General features: G+C 46.1%; 1 protein-coding gene across 2 annotated transcripts in view; it reads right to left on the bottom strand.

The window, feature by feature from the left end:
* The window catches only part of FAM120A (family with sequence similarity 120 member A), a 116,020-nt gene that overhangs the window by 51,298 nt on the left and 47,595 nt on the right, over positions 1 to 17,127 (bottom strand). For both annotated transcript variants that reach the window (XM_062208511.1, XM_062208512.1), the window contains exons 4-5: positions 15,050 to 15,178; positions 14,278 to 14,374 (exon numbers count right to left, since the gene is read on the bottom strand). In XM_062208511.1, coding sequence (XP_062064495.1) covers positions 14,278 to 14,374; positions 15,050 to 15,178 — 226 coding nt within the window. The remainder of the gene's footprint in view (positions 1 to 14,277; positions 14,375 to 15,049; positions 15,179 to 17,127) is intronic.

Raw genomic sequence — 17,127 nt, 5'->3', positions numbered from 1 at the left:
TTCCCAGCCTGAAATCCCAGCAGAACCAGGAGCCCTGGCAGGCAACAAAGGAACAAAACAGACATTTTCCTTGACTTTCATAAGGCATGAGAATTTTTCTACTTTAGCTTTACAATTAAGTTCTCACTCATCCACCAAATTTTGAAATATAAAAAGGGTGATAATTGGGGTCAGCATGGTGGCACAGCAGGCAAATCAGCTGCCTGCAGTGCCGGCATCCCATTTGGAAGCCGGTTCGTGTCCCAGCTGCTCCACTTCTGATCCAGTTCGCTGCCCAAGTGCTTGGGTCTCTGTAACCACGTGGGAGACCCCAATGAGATCCAAGCTCCTGGCTTCAGCCTGGCCCAGACTTGGCTGTTGTGGTCAACTGGGGAGTGAATCAGGGGATGGAAGACAGCTACCCTCCTCCCCAGCTCTTTCAAATAAATACATAAAAAAATTTTTTTTAAAAAGGGTGATTATTGCTGCTGCTACTTTGGTTTGTTTTTAATGCTAAAGCAAAACCATTATTAGGTTACACATCTTAATATTATAGTATCAGTAATTTGGGATTTTGTGCTCTCCTAAGTCAATGTGACAAACCTATTCTGATGCACACTGGTATACTTATCTTTTATTCTCACGCTAATTTGTAAAGTGATGAATTCTGTCTGGGAAGGGAAAGACACAGGATACCAGGTACTGCGCTCTCTCAACACTTGGCCCCCCCATAGTTTTGTGGGACCTAAGGAGGCTTCAGGGGCCACATCAGCGCCATAAAGAACCCGCTGACTCTCTGCAAAGCAGCCGGTAAGGGGTTTCCCAAGCTGACCCCAAACCTGAGGTACACGAAGCATGGGTATCCCCATGGCAACACTGCAGACTACAGGAAGCAAATACACGTAGGGCATGGCATGGCCTGCACAGCACTGCCCGATACTGAACAGTGACCTAAGGAGCCAGGGAGGGCACAGCTGAGACTCGGCCTGCCAGGGTCATAGAGAACACACAACCCATGAGGAAACACCACAGGCCTGCCTGGCCCTCATACTGGGCTGTGGCTTCCTAGCCTCTGAAGAAAACAGCGTTGGCAGGAGGAGCACAGCCACAAACCACCACCTCTCGCCAAGATAAATAAGCCACAAAAGCCCCCAACCTGCCCTCTCAGACTCTGAAAGCGGTGGAGCTGGCAAGATGTTTCCTCAGCAAACACAAGCCATGGTGAAACCAGCAATGTGAACCCTGTCCTGACGCTGTGGACCTGTCGCCTCCTGGAAGCAAAGACATGGGGCGCGGAGGCCAGGACTGGAGTACAGCCCCTGCTTATTTCTACCCACCCAGGACGGCCCCGAAGTTGTACCAGCTGCAATCTTCCTATCTCCGAGGGCCTTCAGCTCCTAAGATCTGAAATGCCACGGGCCTTTCCTCCTGGCGCGGAGAGTCTTGGCACAGCTTCCACCTTTGTGCTGAACAAAGAAGCTGCAGCTCTGGGAGTACAGACTGTGCACGCTCACTTGCAAGCTACACTCAGCACGCAACATGCACAGTTAAACAGGGACACATTGACACACAGCAGACATTCCTAACCAAACAGCATGTCCACCAGTTCTGTGCCTCCAATGAGAGACAAAAGTCATGTACCTGTAAAGGGCCTATTCTCAGGTGATTCGGAATCAGTCAGATTCAGAGCACAGACTATTACAAAATCCACTCAGGTTCTTGCACTATAATTAATTACCATAAAAAGTCTAGTTCACAAACTCTGGTAGCCAACCTTCAAACCTAATTTCTGAGTAGCAACAATGAAAGACCAGACTCACCTATCAAATAGTAACAGCCCTTGGGTGAAGATGATCATTTTTGTTTTATTCTATTTGGGGCTTTTAGTGCTAAAAAGTTCCTGAACAGCATCAACTTTCCTTTACACAAACCTTATTATAGCTGCAAAGGAAAGAATATCTTCTAAAATCAGACAGCAATCATCAACCTTCAGTGAACCCCTGCGAAGCCACAGAGCAACGCACTATTCCCTCATAACTCGGCCCAGTAAGCGAACAGATTTGTGCGCTCTGCTCCCAAGGCTGCTCCTGAGGGCTGCGGCCTCCTCTGAAGCAGCCTGCCCATGGCACCCAGCACGGCATCTCCATCCTCATTTACACCGACTGCAGCAGTACACTGTTACAGAAAAGTATGCAGACTGAAGACAGACTGGAGGAAAATGCAGAAAGACCTCTTAATTACCACACGCAAATCATTTTCATTGTGCTAAACATGTGTTTCAAGTTATGAGGACCATTTTAAGGATGAAAAAAGACGGCCCTGGCGTGCCCTGCAGGCTTTTCACCTTGGGACTACCTCCAGTGACTCCCAGTTCTGCTCTGAATTAAAGTAAGATAAGTTTAACAAGGGATGGAGTTAAACCAGAACCTCTACCCAGCAGCCCTGCATAGCCCTACTCCTAGGGCATACTGTTGCTGAGGTGTTTTTATCATAAAGAAAAAAAAAAAAGTTTTTTTTTTTTTTAAGCACAATTGTCCAAATATTTTAAACATGGTTATAGAGGCATATTTATTAATTACTCATATTCTATAGAAGTTAAGACACAAAGTTGGGGGCGGCACTGTGGCATAGCGGGTAGAGCTGCCACCTGTAGTGCCGGCATCCCATATGGGCTCCAGTTCAAGTCCTGGCTGCTCCACTTCCAATCCAGCTCTCTGCTACAGCCTGGGAAAGCAGTAAGAGATGGACCAAGGTCTTGGGCCCCTGCACCTGTGTGGGAGACCCGGAGAATGTTCCTGCCTCCTGGCTTCGGACTGGCACACCTCTGGCCATTGCAGCCAATTGGGGAGTGAACCAGTGGATGGAAGATCTCCTGCCTCTCCTTCTCTCTCTGTGTAACTCTGACTTTCAAATAAATACAGAAAGCTTAAAAAAAAAAAAAAAAAGACACAAAGTTATGGTAAGGAATGTTCATGTACTCTGCTCTCATTGCCCTGCAAGTGGACAGTTTCTGGAAAGACAGGGGTGGCCCTGGATAGCCAGAGAAGGGGCAAGGACAGTCTGGCTGCAGTTGTAGGCAGAGGGGGCCCAGGTACATAAGTTGGGTGGCCAAGCCCCAATAGAGACCAGGTGCAAAGTCACCATCCTGGAGAGTGAAGCTGCAGACCCTGAGGGGTAATCAGCTTGGGGATAGCTTTGTGCAAAGAAGTGAAAAAAATACTGGTAAAGTGAGCAGGCACAACAGGCAACTCTGCAGCACCTGAAGAACCAGGAACAATGGAAAATAACTGAACTGTGGAAGTCAATCAAGTCAGCATAAGCAAGAACTTCCAGAACCAGATGAGTCAACACTGAGAGGGGCTGCCTTCACAACGTGAGGCTGCACATGAGAGCTTCAAGCCTCTTACCCAAACGTTCCTGCTGCTGAACGTGGATGGCAAGAGGGAGACAGACTTCAAGAGGCACAGCCCCGCTAACAAAGTCCACCCAGCACCTGAGTCCTGAGATGCAAACGTTACCTACATATATTCAATCGTGGGTTCCACTTCCTACAGTCCATCTCACATGAGTCTGGCCAGTCGAGGACAGTTGCACTGAAGGGGAAAGCTCAGGATGCAGAAGAAACAGAGCAAGAAGCCTCAGTGGTATAGCAGTCAGCAATTAAATAAGATAAATTAATGTCCGTCCTTGGAGGCAATCTAGAAAGTACACCTATAGGGTCTATGGGTCCTTAATCAGAGTCACTGGTTAACTGAACTGATTCCTGTCCTGGGACCTAACATTCAAACAACACTGATAACCCTAACCATGTTCCTCCTGGGCAGTCACATCTTCACTCTTTCAGACCAGAACACAGCTGCATAGGAAGAAGGATATCTTCTCGGTTCTTTCAAAATAACTAACTTTTAAGTTATACATCACACACACACACACACACACACACAACTTCCACAGGCCACAAAGATCTTTCAAAACCACAAGACCAGACAGCTTTATTTTACCCATCAGCTAAAATAAACACACTGAAAATGAAATGATAGGTTGCAAGAACATGGTCTGGAAAGCAAAGCTCCAGTGGGACTCAGGAAACTCCAACCTTTACTTGGGAAATCTGGGCTGGACAGGAAGGCTCCGTGTACTTCCCACCCAGCCTTAACAGTGCCCCGCTTCTCTGCAGCAGATGCCACCTGCCTGTCCTACCAAACTCTTGACTTCAACACATTAGCTCTAACAGGATAAAAACAGAATGGTGAACAGGACATATTTCAAAAAATAAATCAAGTGCAGAACATGTAAGGATAATACTGAATCAAAACAATCTTATTTACTATTCTATAAGTGTGAGTTAAAAAAACACAAAAGCAAGCTCAAGGGGCAAAATAATGACTCTCATTATAGCCTGATGTATTTATAAAGCAGAAAGAGGTGCCAATGTTATGGCACAGCTAAGTTGCTGCCTGCAATGCCAACATCCCATACGGGAACACCAATCTGAATCCCAGCCGTTCTGCTTCCAATCTAATTACCAGGTAACGTGCCTGGGAATGCAGTGGAGGATGGCCCAAATATTTGGGCCTCTGTCACACACATGGGAGATCCAGATGAAGTTCTAAGGGGCTACTGGCTTCTGCCTGGCCCAGGCCCAGCCATAGTAGCCACTTAGGAAATGAACCAGTTGGGGGAAGGTCTCTCTCTAATTCTTTCAAATAATGTTTTAAAAAAAGAAAAAGAAATCCGCTCCCTCCAACATTATATTAAAAAAAAGTCTTTAGTAGGAGCTGCCAATTGTCATGTAGCAGGTTAGGCCACCACCTGCAGTGCTGGCATTCCATATGAGTGCCAGTTTGAGTCCCAGCTGGCTCCACATCTGATCCAGCTCCCTCTGATGTGCTTGGGGAAGCAGAGGATTTGGCCTGAGCCATCCATGTGGGAGACCCAGAAGGAGATCCAGGCTCCTGGTATTCACCTGGCCCAACTCTGGCGATTGCAGCCATTTGGGGAATGAAGCAGCAGATTGAAGATCTCCCTCCCCACCTCTTTCTAACTGCCTTTTAAATAAATATGTCTTCAAAAAAAAAAATTATTAGTCAAGTAGAGCAAAAATAAAATAGAGTACTTGGTGGAGACAAAACGTTTTTAATAGCAAAAACTGAACATGCTCTAGGTGCTGGCAGCAGGGGCAGGGTGAACCACAGTGCAGCACCCTCTGAGCACCATGCCCCTGTTCTCATAAGCACAGGCTGCTGGGAAGTGAAAGCAGGCTGGCTACTGTGCAGCTTGCATGATGGGCCACTTGTCGGCCTTGGGGTTTGCGAGGCCAAGGGAGGGGAGGCCCGGAGCTGAGCAGTGCCACACAGTCTCTCTCACTTTTAGCCCTTTTCCTAGAGTTCCTGTAACTGACATCCGAGCTGCCTCAGGTCACAAGTGGCTTGTTTTCTGGAGGGTCTGCATGGCCTCAGTTAGACCAGAGGGTCCAGCTCTTGCCCTTGGACACTGACCACCTCTCTGTCAGCTTGGGGGTCTCTGCAGGTGGCTAACACCATTCTTCATACATTGTTTCTTTGTTTCCTCAGATTTTGGAGGTGCACTTTATTTCCCAAATAACCATTAGCACAGTGTATAGAGCAAAGTGATAGTGCTGCAGGCTGCAGCAACATTTAAAGTATAGGTAAGGGAGTGCACAACGCACACTTCGGTTTGCCACAAGCTACTTTCTCCATATAAGTTCTGCAAAAACAGCTCTGGGTCATCAAGTCTCCCCTCTCAGTTCATTCAGCCCTGTCACAACTTAAGCATGTGTAATCCCCCATCCCACTTCAGAATCCCACCCCTTCATGGGTAGGTCTGACCAGAGGCAGACTTGGAGGACATCGCTGGCCATACCCTTCTGGCTTTCCCTGCTGAACAAGGTAGAAAGCTAAACACTATTTTTTAAAAGATTTTATTTATTTTATTTGAGAGTTAAGAGTTACAGAGAGTGAGAGGAAGAGATAGGGAGAAAGGTCTTCCCTCCATTGGTTCAATCCCCAAATGGCCGCAAGGGCTGGAACTGCGCCAATCTGAAGCAAGGAGCCAGGAGCTGCTTCCTGGTCTCCCATGTGGGTGCAGGGGCCCATGGATTTGGGCCATCTTCCACTGCTTTCCCAGGCCATAGTAGAGAGCTGGACCGGAAGTAGGGCAGCCTGGACGAGAACCGGCACCCATATGGGATGCCAGCGCCACAGGCAGAGTCTTAACCCACTGCACCATGGCGCCGGCCCTGCTAAACACTATATTTTAGGACTCCTGGCTCCTTGTTGATAGCCAAGCAACCAAATGCATCTGCACCAAGCAACCAAACGCACCTGGCGTGTGGCCAAGGCCTGCTGCTGTCTGCTGACTCTCCACTGGTGGTCTGTCGCCTTCCCTAGTCCCATCTCGTATGACTCACAGGTCTCCTTAGCCTCACTAGGGCCACTCTCTGCTGCACTGTTCTCCTTGGCCTGGCCTGAGACACTGTCTCAGATTCCTCAGTACTTATGCCATCCCACAGCTCCAGACAGTATCATGTACCAAGGAATCCCAGGTCAGGACTGGCACTCCTACTCTGCTTCCACCTGGGAATTCACCTGCTTACTGAAAACTGGATATGCCCTAGCTCTAATTTTCTGGCTCACAAATGGTACCTGCATCTGTGCTGCTCAGGCCAAACACCTGGGAGATAGTTCACCAAACTATCAGCACTTGCTAGGCTATCTTCCAAGTCTGTGGACCGCTCCTTCTCCTTCCTCCTGCTCTGTGTAGGGTCCAGCCTGGTGGCCCTATACCTGCCTCACCACTTCCTCACACCTGCCCCTGCCCACGACACACTGAAGCCCAGTGACTGAGATGAGCTTGCATATAGCACTCCTCAGAATACACCTCCTGAACAAGGATGTTTGTTCATCTGGAAAGGTGGGTAGATAGTGCTAAATGTTAAGTGATGAAAAGTTAAGCTTTCCCCTTTATTTTATTATTTTTAAAATTTGGAGTGAGTTATTTGAGAGAGAGTGAGACAGAAAGAGCAAACTTCCATCAGCTGGTTCACTCCTTGAATGCCAACAACAGCTGGGTTTGGGCCAGTGGAAGCCAGGAGCTGGGAATTCAACCCAGGTCTCTCACACGGGTGGCAGGTGACCTAAGTACTTGAATTATCACGACTGCCTCTCAGGACGTCTGTGAGTAAGGACCTAGAATCAGAAGCAAAGCTTGGAATCAAACCCAGACATTCTGATAAGGGAAATGGACATTCTAATCGGCATCTTAACCACCAGACTAAATACCTGCCCTCAAACTTTCCTCCTTAGATCAGGAACTACAGGAGAATATTCACCATCCCTATGTTCTATTATATAGTGTGTTCCAGGTCACAGCTGGTTCAGGAAACTTAAGGATAAAAAAAAAAAAGGCATCAGGGTTGATGTTTGGTGCAGCAGTTAAAGATACTGCTTGGACACTTGTATCCCACTTCAGAGGCCCTCGGTTTGAGTCTCAGAATGGTCTACGATTCAGCTTCCTGCTCATCAACACCCTGGGAGACGATGGCTCAAATACTTCAGTTGCTGCCACCTATATAGGAGAACTGGCTTGAGTTCCAGGCTCTAGGCTTTAACCTGGCTCAGCCTTGACTATTGTGAGCATTTGGGGAGAGAACCAAATGGAAGAGATTTCTGTCCCCCTCCACCACCCGCCTTTCAATTGAATACATCTTCAAAGCACACACAAGAGGGAAAGGAACACATGATGAGCCAATGACCCACCTACTTGGCCTGTTATCTGCATGTCTAGCCTTCCTCCCCAATGCTACATTCTTATGAAGCAAACCTCAGACACAATATCATTTCACCAACACAGAACAGAATTTCTCAACAGTGCACACACAATGAAGGAAAATAATCATGCATTTGATGTTAAAAATAACACTATGCACTCTGCCTGTCAAAAAAATAAAAAATAAATAAGTAAGTAAGTAAGTAAATAAATAAATAAATAAAAGCACAGGAGCCAGCAATGTGCTATAGCGGGTAAAGCTGCTGCCTGCAGTGCCAGCAACCCATATGGGTGCCAGTTCCAGACCTGGCTGCTCCACTTCCAATCCAGCTCTCTGCTATTGCCTGGGAAAGCAGTAAAAGATGGACCAAGGCCTTGGGCCCCTGCACCCACGTGGCAGACCCAGAAGTTGTTCTTGGCTCCTGGCTTCAGATCCACCCAGCTCTGGCTTTTATGGTCATTTGGAGAGTGAACCAGTGGATGGAAGACTTCTCTCTCTCTTTCTACCTCTCTGGAACTCTCTGCTTTTCAAATAAATAAACAAATCTTAATTTAAAAAAATAATAGAAATAAAAGCACATCACAAAGAGAAAAATAAACACTGCTAAACTTGGGAGACTATATTTGCAATCCACATGGCCTGACAAGAGGCATCCATATAAGGAAGGTACTTCAAAATTTAATGAGAAATGGAATTAAAAGACAAGTTTATTTTGGTGCAAAAAAAAAAAAGTTCTGAAACTCACACCTATGTGGAGTCTTCAAAAAATTCATAAGAAAATGAGATTGTGAAAAACTAAGAATGGATTTTAAAAAATTTTTGTACCAAGATAAACTTATTTAATTCCATTTTACCATGAACTTTTTGAAGTCCCCTCATATATATATATGTGTGTATGTATATACTTTATATATATTTTATATACTTTATATATATATATATATATATATATATAAAGTATTCCCATGAATCAACACACACATAGACGAACAAGCCAATAGAAACCCAGGCACACAACATGAGCAGGTATTTCTCAAAGTGGGAAATACTATGAACTTCTGATCTTAAAGACATGTAACCCCATTAGTAACCAGGGAAACAAAAACTGAAACCATCATGAAATATAGTTTCACAATCACTAGATGGAAAAAAAAAGTGGAGTAACTAGAGAGCTTCCTGTCTTCTGCTGGAAGAAGAAACGAGAGTGTCTACACTGTGAGCACGAGCAGGACCCTGCCCTGCAGTCTGCCTGGAACACAGCAGGCCCCTGAGGAATGTTCTCAACGTCGCTGTCAGTAAATGCCAAGCAATTGGAATTAGCCCAACTTCCATCAGCAGAATGCACAAGTATATATTGATGCAATGGAATGCCATATAGCAATCAAAATAGAATCACACCAACATGAGTGAAATCCAGTCACATTGCTATCGAGCTGAAAGAGCAAGTTAGAACACTACACGCCATGAGATTTCATTTAATGACAGACAAATGAAACTATCTAGTATTGAGGGACAGAGACAAGATAAAATTATACAGAAAAGGGAACAATAAATACCAAATTCACTGGGGAATGCAACCAGAGAAAAATATATAAGAGAGTTAAAATACTAATAGTGCTCTACTAACAAATGCATCATAGCACAGTAGTTACAAAACTTGTGAGTTTTTATAATTAAAACTCCTTGGATGAACTTCCATTGTCCTAAGATCAAAGTCTGAAATCCATGGTGGTGCATGGCCCAGCACCACAGCTTCAGCATCACCAGCCCATTCCTCTCTGCTTCCTGGCTCTGAACATGGTGTTCCTTTGCTTCCACACCATGTCCTCTTACCTCAAGGCCTTTGCACACTGTCTCTGCTACAAGGAGTACCCTATCTCCCATATCAGCACCTCACTAAATCCCCACCAACTTCCAATCCCACCCTCAGCATCAATCTAATCCGTCAGAATCAGAGGGCTGAGCTCATCCTGTGTTAGCTCCCTCAGACTGGCTTTCCTTGAGCGTCCTGTTCTTACTCGTGCAGGATCCTTGGTGTTGGTCTCCCCCACTAGTCTGTACACTCACCTATAAGGGCAACAATGAGAGCTCTCTTGTTTGCCACATAATCCAGCACCCAGCACAATGCCTGGCATGGAAAGAACAAGTCAATGTACTCTCTTCTGTTTAAACAAAGGTTAACAGACTTTATTGCTTTGAGCGTTTTTAGGTGTAAAGGACACCTGAGGAAGCACACACCTTGCACTGCTGAGGTTCACCTGCTGCAGCTGAGGAACGTACACATTATCACCTGAAGCGGTCTTCACTAGGATACATTCTTAAGAGATGTACATTCTATGGGTTTGGGCAAATGCATAATGACATATGTCCACTTTGACAGTTACATAACAGTTTCACTGCCTGAAAGTCCTGTGTTCCAGCTATTCATCCCCCATCCTCACTAACACCTGGCAGCCACTGATCTTTTTATTGGCTCCATAGTTTTGCTTTTTTGAGGTCAGAGAGTGGCAATTACACAGCAGGGAGTATTTCGGATCAGTTTTGTTGACATCATATAATGTATTTAAAATCCCTGTCTTTTCATGACTTGTGTCAGTTTATTTATCCGTTCACCTATCAAAGGACATCTTGGTTGCTTCTAAATTTTGCAATTTGTGAGTAAAACTGCTATAAAAATCTGAGTGCAGGTTTTTGTATAAACCTCAGTTGTCAGCTCCTTTGGGTAAACATCAAGGAATGATTGCTGGATCACACGCAAGAGTACACTCATGTTTCGTTTTGCAAAAAACTGACAATCTTCCAAAGTGGCTGTATCACTTTGCATTCCCACCAGTGGTGAATGAGGAGTTCCTGTTGCTCTACAACCTCACCTGCACTGGGTGCAGGTGCAGTTTTATGCTTTAGTCATTTCAACACATGTGCAGTGGGAGCTCATTTACTTACAGTGCTCCATGAAAGGCCAGTGAGACACAGCAGCTGCTCCTTCAGCCTCAGGGGGCCTCAGCTCCACCTGCGCAGCTTCTAAATATATGACAGGACTAGCTAGTGCCACAAATTCTACATGCACGACCAGAGGCGGGATCCCAGCACCTATGTTATGTGTTATGAAAATTCTGCCAATGATTTTGAAGCTACTTGTGTAACCAGGGAACCAAATATTTTGACAAGTTGATTGTGGCTGATCTTGTTTGTGTGCTGGCATTGGGAGGGGTGCTTCCCAATGAGCTACAGCAGACCATGCGCTATGACAGCAAGGACAAGCTGCAACTGCCTCTGGTCTGCAGGTCCCCACAGTATCTATGACACAGTGAAAGCCTGAAAGGAAGCACTTTACGAGCCAACACAAGTAAGTGAGCTGGGAGTAACATTTCATGAATGCATGGTGCAGAGTCAGTATATACCAGAGCCCACCCTTCCCACCCAGGAACAATGCCCTGCCTCTGCCCAGACAGCACTGCTGGGACAACAGAACAAGGTGTGTATTTCCTCCTATGAACTGCACTGCCGCCAACTCCTGGAAATCTGAATTTTTTTTCTCAACACTGCAAGAAGACCCACAGGTTCAGGAGGAAGGGTGAGCAGTGATTCCCAAAGTGTAAGATGGCTGGGGTCAGGCCAAGGATACTTTGTTTTGTAAACAGAGATTCCTGAGGCCCCAAAAAGAGCCCGACAGTTTTGAGGTAAATCAGAAATTCCAGCTAAGATTAGAAACCTCCAGTTAACGTCAACTAACCACCACCTCCCCAAGTGGCCATACTCTAATCTTCTAGTAGGACTCTTTCAACACAGTGCACCATGGGAAGGTTCTAACACAGATTGCCAGGGGCCACTCATGCCTCACCTGCCACTCAAGTGAATACTTCATAGGAAATACTTCTTGGGCTCCAACCAAGGTGTCCAAAAAGTGCCCTCCCACATACACGCAGCGTCTTGTGGACTCCTATTGGTTTCCAGGCCTGCCCTCTGGCTTCCCTGGCAGGGTGCAGAGGTGAAACCAGCAAGACCCTTCTACACAGTACTTGTTTCTTTAGAACTATCAGAAAAACAACCAAGGTAGTTGTTAAAGAGTCAATTCTACTGGTTCTACATGGTACACATGTAGCCTAAGACAAGCCTGCCCCAGTCCTGCTCTGGCTCCATTCAACCTCATCTCCTGCTGCCCCAGGCCATACCACCACCCACAAGCTCAGCACTGCCAACATCCAACGTGATAATTCTGCACCTGGCACTGATTTGAGCCCCTCATATGATTCTGATCTGCCACAGTCAGAGCATCAAGAAGTATTGTACAGAAGGATTTACAGGCAGTTACCATGTGCATCTGCCTGCCTGAAAATAATTTTCTAGACATCCCAAATTCTTTATCAATTCTACTTTTCCTCTCCATAAACTCTTGAGTAGAAATGACCCAGGGTCGAAGGCAGTGGAGGATGGCCCAAGTGTTTGGGTGCCTGCACCTGCATGGGAGACCAGGAGGAAGCACCTGGCTCCTGATCGGCGCAGCATCAATTGTAGTGGCCATTTGGAGGGTGAACCAACGGAAGGAAGACCTTTCTCTCGCACTGTCTATCTGTCAAATAAAATTTAAAAAAAATTTTTGAATATTAAAAAAAATGACCCAGGGTCAGTATCATCTAGAAAATACTCACCAGCAATGCCAGGTTGATGGTTTCAGAGGGCAGGAAGGTGTTTGGTAGTCTACCACATACTAACGTGACTTAGTACTCTCCTTGTCTATTCAAAACTGTGACTGTTATCCCAGACCAATGCCAATGTAAGGCAGACTGCTCCTACCCACATTGACATTCCTGTTTTCCTCCTCCTGAACAAACCATCCTAATCCCAAGCACATGGTGACAACTCTTTACAAAGACAGTGTGAGAAGGAGCCGAGTGTTGGCAGGGCCATGAAGGGTGCTCCTCCCACCCGTGGGTACCATCTGCCTTCCTGACTGTCCAGTTCAATACCTGCTGAGGTCACTCTGCTTGAGGAGCAACAGCGACAGTACCTGCCCGGAACAACCATGTCCCTGCAGCACACTTTCTTCCTGACAGTCACATAATAACCTCTGTTCAGAAACACAGAAGCAGCAGGGCCAGATGCAGATTTTGGTGTCAACTGCTTGCTCTCCGTTGTCTCCATAACCCACTATTGAAGTCTTCTGTGTGTGATGTATACAGTAGACATATGTTAATTAACATGTGTAGCTAGTCTGCATCCTCCCAACAGCTCACATCACTTTTCTAGCAGTAATCCTACAACACAACTCATCACTTCATCCCCCAGATTTAAAACCTGTTAGTGGATTAATGCAAATATTTATTCACAGGGGACACAAGACTGAAAGTCATACAAGAGTTCCTCCAGAATCCACATTCTTGGAGGAGTAACAAGTGTGAGGAGAATCAGAGTCAACCTGACAAGCTCGTGGCCTAAGAGTAGGGACGTCCAAGTCAGGTTCTCCTACCTCAGAAAAGCCCAACACATCAGCCACAGCAGAGGCAGCTTGGTTCACTCAAGGAAGATGGGCCTCAGTGTAAGGAACAGACAGCAGGCAGGGGTAGATGAGGGGTGTGAGCAGGTAAAAAGCTAGGAGTTTATCTGAGTGCGATGGGTGTCCACAGAGGGTTTCAGGTGCTAGAGCTGTCCAGTATACACTGTCAGTGTCACTCTGGCTGCTGTGAGGAGGCTGAACTGAAGGGGAGTAGGCAGCAAGGAACGTGCCCCAAAGAGAGGCTGGGGCAGGCAGTGATGGTCACAGTGAGCTGCCCACCCACCTCCCACACAGTTACCCTAACCCAGCACTGTCTTCTAGGCTGTGGCCCCAGTGTCAGGCACAGGCAGCCAGTAATACAGTGCACACAAGGACACTGTCTCAGTAAAGGACTGCTCTCAGGGGCATTTTCAACCTTGGAATTAGTCTGATTCCCCTCAGAGCCGCACATGCCTTCTTTGGTTAACAGCTGACACGAAGCAAACCTCACAATCCCAGCAAAGCTGGGAACTACTCCCCAGACGGTGGTGCTCTGGACTCACAGGAGGCCCATTCACCTTGGGGAGTCAGTGCTCAGCTAAGGGCTTCATAACCCCAGGAGACAGGACCTGCAAGCAGGCCCTGGGTTGACAGTTTCCATTTACTCCCTTTTCCCAATTCCAAGTCTCTTCTCCAAAAAATAAATAAATAAAAGGCAATAAAGGAGCAGTGACAAGTTCACCGCACATATGAAGTCCTCTGCAGTTCCTTCAGCCGCCTGTGCCCTGGAGGAACACAGACAGTAAGAGCTCCACCCTGCAGGGCCGTGCCTGGTCAGGTGGCCCACTCATCTCCTCCACTCTAGGGATGCCCTCAGCAGGGTCAGGGATTGCCTGAGTCTGCCCAGGAAGCTCAGCTGCACTTACTTGTACAACCACAGAAAACCGACACTTCAAAACAAGCATGCTCCATGAACATCTACAGCTCTGGATTACTGAATGGTCAGTATTGATCATTGAGGCCCGTATTTACTTACCTAAGTAATGTGGTGGGTGAAATGACACAGGCTTACTAGTTGCTGAGTAATATCCAATCGCTCTCTTAAATCGAGTGACTTTGTCACCTGTTCTAGACTGAAACAGATGTAGGAAAGCCTTTGTAAATTAGGATGACACTGGTCATGTGCACTAACATTTCTATAATTCAGCTTTTCATGTTAGACAGAAGTTAGAGTGACATTAAAATCTTCCAGGAAGTTAAGAGATTATTCCTGAACTTTAACTCTCTGAAAGTGGCACAGCAGGAAAGCAGAACTGTGAGGCGGCAGCAAGCCTGGGCTCCAGCACCACCACCTCCGACTTCTCTGTCACGCCCCTGGCCCCGCGCAGAGAGGCCTCACTCACCATCTCAGTCCACGGAGCTGAGAGCAGCCGGCAACTTGAACACATCTGCCCAAGGTTCCAGCTTTCCAGAGGCAGAACAGGAGTCCCTCAACCTCACCTTCTCTCCTAAAGCTAACCTGCTTGCAGGCCTTACTCCCCAAGGGAAGAAAAACCCCGACAATCCCCTGACGGGAACACACACATCACAGACTCAATACCCTCGGACCCATGTGATACAGATAACTTGAAATTCTGCAACACAAATCCCATTAAGATGGAGAATTTGGAAGCCCAGAGCCCAGAGCTTCTTCAGAGTGGCCTGATGGCCATGACGTGCTCAGACACAAAGAATCAGCTTGTGCCTCCTAAGCCCTCCTCACCTAGTACACCACTGGGCAAAGCCTACCCTGCAAATCTGAGGTTTACCTGTGAGTGCTGGAAAACATCTTTAGCTATGGCATCCAGGTCAGAGGTATCCTGAATGTTGCGGACGTAGTCGGCGACAGCTTTGATCACTACATCACAGGGTGGCAAGACCAGCTGGTGGGCCCGGACCTGGGAAAACAACATACCTGTCAGCCCCCAATTCTCACCCATCCATGAGACCTTGGCCCCAGCGCTTCTCCTCCGGAGCTCTCATGCTGTGAAGCTTAAGAACTAGGCTTTACTTTTCACAGATGACATACAATACAGCTGCTTACACCCATCAGGTTAAAAGCACAACCAGCAGCCTTCCATCACTGATGAGACGTCTAAAAAAACACCTAATGATGATTAAAAATACATCTAAAAGGAGAGGCTTTATGTTAATCAGAGTATCGGCCTCCCCAGGCTGTCCAAAGCCACTCTGCAGAGCCTGTGTGTTGTGTTGGGCAGCAAGACGGGATTAAGGTTGCTCAAAAAATAAGACTGTCATGGGTAATTCAGACAGGCCACTGCAACCACTAGGAAAGGAAGCAGAGGGGTTAGTGTCAGTCACTGCCTGTGGTTGGCCTGGATGACAAAGGAGGGGCCACAAGCCAAGAAACTTGGAAAAGCTGGACAGGGTCAGGAATATTCTCCTAGGCTTTCCCAGAAGGAGCAAGGCCCTGCCCACACCTTGATTTAGCCCAGTTAGCCTCGTTTTGTACCTCTGGTCTCTAACAAAAAGGTAACAAATCTGTTGATCATTAAACAAAAAAAGGAAGAAGAAAATTAGGAAAAAAAAAAAAAAAACTAAAGTGTTCCCTAAACCCTTCTGATTGGCTAAACAACACCAAAGCTGGGACTCTGCCTAGACATGGAAAACACAGCCCAGATGGTGTCTGTAGCCCAACATACACCTGCCATACCTGACTGGTTTCCAACCCAGCTGAGAGTGAGTTTGCTGACAGCATCCTGAAGGAACATCCTTAGGGCACGATCATAACAGTAGATCCCCCCCCCACCACCACAAGAAAGCGGCTGGGGACAGAAAAATATAATGCTACAGGGACATGCAGGAGGATTTTACTGCACTGAGGCACTTATACTTACCACAGCACTCAACTGAACACCTAGATTCTATACGTGACGTTTTCAACAGGATTTACCAGAGAATTCCTTGTAGTAACAAGATTCCCTGATACACTTAAATGAAGACATATATTTACAAACATAAAATCTATAAGGAATCTCCAAAAAGTTCATAAAATGCAGCTTATAAACTGCATGGATTTCAAAATTCTTTTGCACCAAAGTAAACTCATGTTAATTTGTTATAATGTATCTGGACAAGATCTAGTCTGAGGTCCTAAGAAGTACATCTGTTGTACAGATCAAAACAATATCAATTTTGCTAAAATTGAAACAAAAACAAGCATCAAATTGATGGTAAAGAATAGTGAAACTGGTGATGCTTTACAAAACGTTTATGGGGACAATGCTCCCCCCAGTCAGCAGCTTACAAATAGATAACTTGCCTTAAGAGACAAGGTGATGCTGAAGCCCACAGCAGCAGACCGTCCACATCAGTGGCTAATCTTATTCACACCCTAACTGAAGAAAACTAATGATTATCTACAGAGACAACAGCCAACACCATGGGTATCTCAATATAAGCTGGATTCAGCTTGTATCATTTTGAATGAAAAATTCAAACAGAACAAACTTTCTGCTCAGAGGATGCCAAAATTGTTGCACCCAGATCAACTGCAGAAAAGATCAGAACTTTCAAGGGCAATTTTTAAAAAGTATCATTAGGATTCTGAGGTATTTCTTCCAATAACTGGAATAGGGTATGAAACATGGCTTTACCTGTACAATCATAAAGACAAAGCACAAAGAGGTAAAAGTGGTCTATCCAAAGCAGACCGGGACAAAGCAGAAGGTTGTGGCAACAGTTTTTTGGGATACTCAAAGTATTTTCCTTGTTGACTTTCCAAACGAAAGGGAAATAACATTTGCTTATTCTGAATCCTCTTCTTTTTATAAGAAACAGAGAGCTCTCTTCTATTAGTTGACTTCCCAAATGACTACAACAGCTG

Source organism: Lepus europaeus, chromosome 12 (genome assembly GCF_033115175.1).
Source record: "Lepus europaeus isolate LE1 chromosome 12, mLepTim1.pri, whole genome shotgun sequence".
In the NCBI taxonomy this organism is placed as follows: domain Eukaryota; kingdom Metazoa; phylum Chordata; class Mammalia; order Lagomorpha; family Leporidae; genus Lepus; species Lepus europaeus.
This window is presented reverse-complemented; position numbering and strand designations above follow the sequence as displayed.